This window comes from Merops nubicus, unplaced genomic scaffold (assembly GCF_000691845.1).
Source record: "Merops nubicus isolate BGI_N331 unplaced genomic scaffold, ASM69184v1 scaffold34561, whole genome shotgun sequence".
NCBI lineage: Eukaryota > Metazoa > Chordata > Aves > Coraciiformes > Meropidae > Merops > Merops nubicus.
The window spans coordinates 4,576-8,571 of NW_008589590.1; the positions used below are offsets into that span (position 1 = coordinate 4,576).

Sequence of the window (3,996 nt, forward strand, 5' to 3'; positions counted from 1 at the left end):
TGGGGCAAAGGGTGGCTCAGGGGCTCCAGCCCTGGCTCCAGGGCTGGGCATTGGAGGTCTCCAGGGTTCCTCACCCCAGCAGCCGTGCCACGGCTTGGCACAGGGATCAGAGGCAGCGTGGCCTCGGGCACGGGGCAAGGTGGGCTCTGGAGTTCATCTGTGTGTGCTGGTGCTGGTGGGCTGAGCACAGGGAGGGCCCAGGGGTGTTTGTGCTCAAAGCTTTTGCCTCTTTCCAGATTCCACCGTTGGGTGCCACACCTGGGTCCAGCCTCGGGCACACGGGACAAGCAGAGGATGGAAGTGGCCACGCAGCACCTTCCAGCAAGGCAGAGGTGGGTGGGGTGAAGAGCTGGCCTGGGGAAGGGGGCACAGCGAGCAGCACAGCGTGCATGGGGCCTTGTCCCAGGGCAGCAGTGGCCATGGGGAGGGAGCTGGGGGGCAAAGCTTGCAGGGAATGGGCTAAAGCATCCCTTCTTGTGCCAGCTTCTGGAGGGCCGGGTCTCCCTGGGGGCATCTTGGCTCACAGGGCTGGGCAGATGTGATGGTGAACTGCTGCCCAGGGCTCATGGCCAAGTTCCTGGGGCCGGGGCTGAGCATTCCCTCCCTGCTGCTCCTTTGGGTGTTTCTTTGCCCACAGGCATCCCCCAGGAAATCCCCGGTGGCCAGCGGGCACGGCCCTTCTTTGGAAGCCTGGCCCAAAGCAGCAGTGCCTGCAGGGGGAGGGGGGCTTGGCAGCATGTGCTTCTGGGGAGCCCGAGAGCAGGGTGGCAAGAGGAAGCCAAATGGCTGTGAATAATGCACATTCCTCACCGATGACAAGCTAACCCAGTTCTGGGTCTGGGCTGCATCCCGTGCTCCAGCAGTTTATCTGAAGCTGGGCACTGCAAAGCCAGCCCTTGGTGCTGCCCAGGCTCCTTCCTGGATCATCTGCGTTTCCCCCGGGTCTCACAGAATCCCAGCACAGCAGGGGTTGGAAGAGACCTCTGGGGATCATCTCCTCCAACCCTCCTGCTCCAGCAGGTCACCCACAGCAGGGTGTCCAGGGTGGCATCCGGGTAGGTTTGGAATCCCTCTAGAGGATGAGACTCCACAACCTCTCTGGGCAGCCTGCTCCAGGGCTCTGGAACCCTCACACCAGAGAATTTTCTCCTCCTGGTCAGATGGAACCTCCTACATTCCAGTTTGTGCCCAGTGCCCCTTGTCCTGTTGCTGGGCACAACTGACAAGAGTCTGGTTCCAGCCTCTTGACCCCACCCTGTGGATACTGATCAGCATTGGCAAGATCCCCTCTCAGGCTTCTCCAGCTGACCAGCCCCAGGGCTTTTAGACTTTCCTCCTCACAGAGATGCTCCAGGCCCCTCAGCATCTTCGTAGCCTCCACTGGGCTCTCTCCAGTAGTTCCTTGTCTGTCTACCAAGGCAGAGTAGAGGGGGAGCAGAACCTCCTTCAGCCTGCTGGCCACACACAAGGCAGTATTCTCCTTCACCCCAACTTTTCCCATCTCCCCCTCGATAGTGTGGGGGGCTCACCAAGCTCCCTCCATACTCCTTCCCCCCTCTCCCACGTGCTTTGCCCTTTCCACACCAGCTCCACTACTTGGGAGGGGGCACGCAGGGCTGGGCAGGGTGCAGGAGGACCTGTGCTCCAGGGTGCTGCTGACCTCTGGGCTCGGCTCACAGGGGTTTGCAGCTGGGGTGTTGGGTGCTTTGTGGGAGGAAAGCACGTCCACGGGGGCTCTGCCACGCGTTCCTCTCTTATCTCCAGGGCTGGAGTGCTCCCCTCCCTTCCCTGCCTGCAGCTTGATTGACCTTCTGCAAGGGGAAGGAATCTGGCCTTGATAAAGCTTGTTGTAGCTTGTAGGAAGCAACCCCCAAAGCTTCCAAAATTGTTTTACATTTAAAAAAAAATAAAATAAGGATGTTGTTTGTGCTCCTGTCTGTGCTCCAGAGATCAGCTGTGCAGGTGGGAATCCTTTTGGCCTATTCCTCCAAGGGGGCAGGGAGGGGTACCCAGCTCTTGCTCCAGTCCCTGCCTCCCTGCCCTGCGGGCTCCAGTGCTCTGGGGATGGGTTATTTAGCACGGCACCTTCTCCTCATGGCTGCTCTGGTTTTAATTCTTCCAGGAGGAAGATCTGGACTCGGAAAGCGAGAAGCTGGAGGTGAGAGAGCCGGAGGATGAGGATGGTGAGTGCCAAGCAAGCCAGCACCCTGCAGGGAGGGTATGGATGGAGCTGAGGGGCTGAAGCCCCAAGTGCCTGGAGGTGGTTCCTTCCTCCTGGACATGCAGAGGAAATTCCTACCCTGGCAGCAGCCCCTGTTTGCTTCCCCAGATACCCTTGAGCTGTTTGCCATGGGGTAGCTTTGTGAAGAAGCTGCCCCAAAAGCTTCTTGCTCACATCCAGAACGATCTCCAGGGGCTTTAGTCAGAGCCATGTTTAACTGATTAGCCAATTAGTTGATTGGAAAATGATTAATTGACTAATTGGGGTGACAACTGCTGCGCTCGTAAGAAAATGAAACAGATGGTGCCAAGCACGAGTGCGTGTCTGAAGGGGACCCTGCTGTCCTGAGCAGCCCCAGGGATGCTGGGATGTCCCCAGGAGCCACTGCCTGGGGTGGCCAGGGGCAGGAGGAGAGCTTGGTGTGTTCCCCCTTCCCTGTCCCACTTTCTGGCTGTATAGCAATCCCCCAGCTCGGGAGGATTACACCTAATGCCACAGGGAATCAAATTCTAATCCTGGTGCTGTGCCTGCAGAGTGGGGTTAGCACCTTTGGCAACAGGGCTCCCAAAAGACACTTATTGCACCTTGCTGGTGTTCCTCACAGCACTGGTGCTGGGGGATGTTACCACGTGGGGCTGCGGGAGGCCTGGTCTGAGGAAGGATGGATGTATCCTGCCCAAAGGGTGCTCAGCAGCGCTGCTCTGCCAGCTCTGCCTCCTTCCATCCAGTTGTTCCAGGGCTGCTCCAGCAGCACTGTGCATCACCCCAAAGGGGCCGTGGCTTGAGATCAGGAGGAGGTGATGGTCCCTGGCCGCCTCCCTAAGCATCTCCTGCAGCCAGCCCAATTCCTCCCTGAATTATTTGCCCTGTTTCTGAAGGGTTCTGTGCTGGGACTGGGTGGAGTGGTGGCTCAGGCTGAGGAGGAGGAGGCAAGCAGCGTGTAGCTGGGAAGGATGGCTGTGCTCTGGCTTGCCTGGGGACAACCTCACTCCTTCCTTCACTGTCTCTCCTGCATGTCACTTGGTCCTGGCCCAACTCGAGCCACTGAGCTGCTGCCTGTCAAGCCCATGGGCAGAGATTCCCCTTGGGCACATGGGGATCATGCAGGCTGTCTGTCGCCAGCCTGGGATCACAGAATCCCAGCATGGTGGGGGTTGGAAGGGACCTCTGGGGATCCTCTCATCCAGTCCCCCAGCTCCAGCAGGTCACCCACAGCAGGGTGCCCAGGATCACACCCAGGTGGGTTTGGAATCTCTCCAGAGCAGGAGACTCCACAGCCTCTCTGGGCAGCTGCTCCAGGCTCTGACACCCTCACACCAAAGAAGTTTCTCCTCCTGTTCAGACAGAACCTCCTGGGTTCCAGTTGGTGCCCGTTGCCCCTTGTCCTGTCTCTGGGCACCACTGACCAGACCCTCCCGCCCCTGCCCTTGGGATACGGATCAGCATTGGCAAGATCTCCATAACACAAAGCTGCCTTTGTGGCCAAAACCCCCTGAGCAGCCTTGCCCTGGCTTCGGGCAGCAGGAGCTGGCAGGGAGAGGTGCTGTGGGAGAGGTGTGCTCCTGGGGCTGCTCCCACCCCGCCAGCCCAGGGGCATGGTGCTGGCAGCACAAGGCCAGAAAGAGCAAAGACAGATGTTTTCTTTAATAAGATCTCACAGAGGTTCTAAGTAGGTCACCTCATGTTTCTGTAGTGTTTTCACTGTCCACGTGAAAACCCAGCCTCCCCTTTTCTGAGTGTTTCCTGAAGTTTGTTTTCAGTATGCAAAGACAGTT

At 58.6% G+C, this 3,996-nt stretch overlaps 1 protein-coding gene across 1 annotated transcript in view; it reads left to right on the forward strand.

Moving 5' to 3' along the window:
* Window positions 1-236: 236 nt before the first annotated feature.
* MXRA7 (matrix-remodelling associated 7) overlaps window positions 237-3,996 on the forward strand; it is a gene marked incomplete at its 5' end in the record, with an annotated part of 20,662 nt that continues 16,902 nt past the window's right edge. The window contains 2 exons of the mRNA XM_008949639.1: window positions 237-332; window positions 2,123-2,183. Of these exons, the coding sequence (XP_008947887.1) occupies window positions 237-332; window positions 2,123-2,183 (157 nt within the window). The remainder of the gene's footprint in view (window positions 333-2,122; window positions 2,184-3,996) is intronic.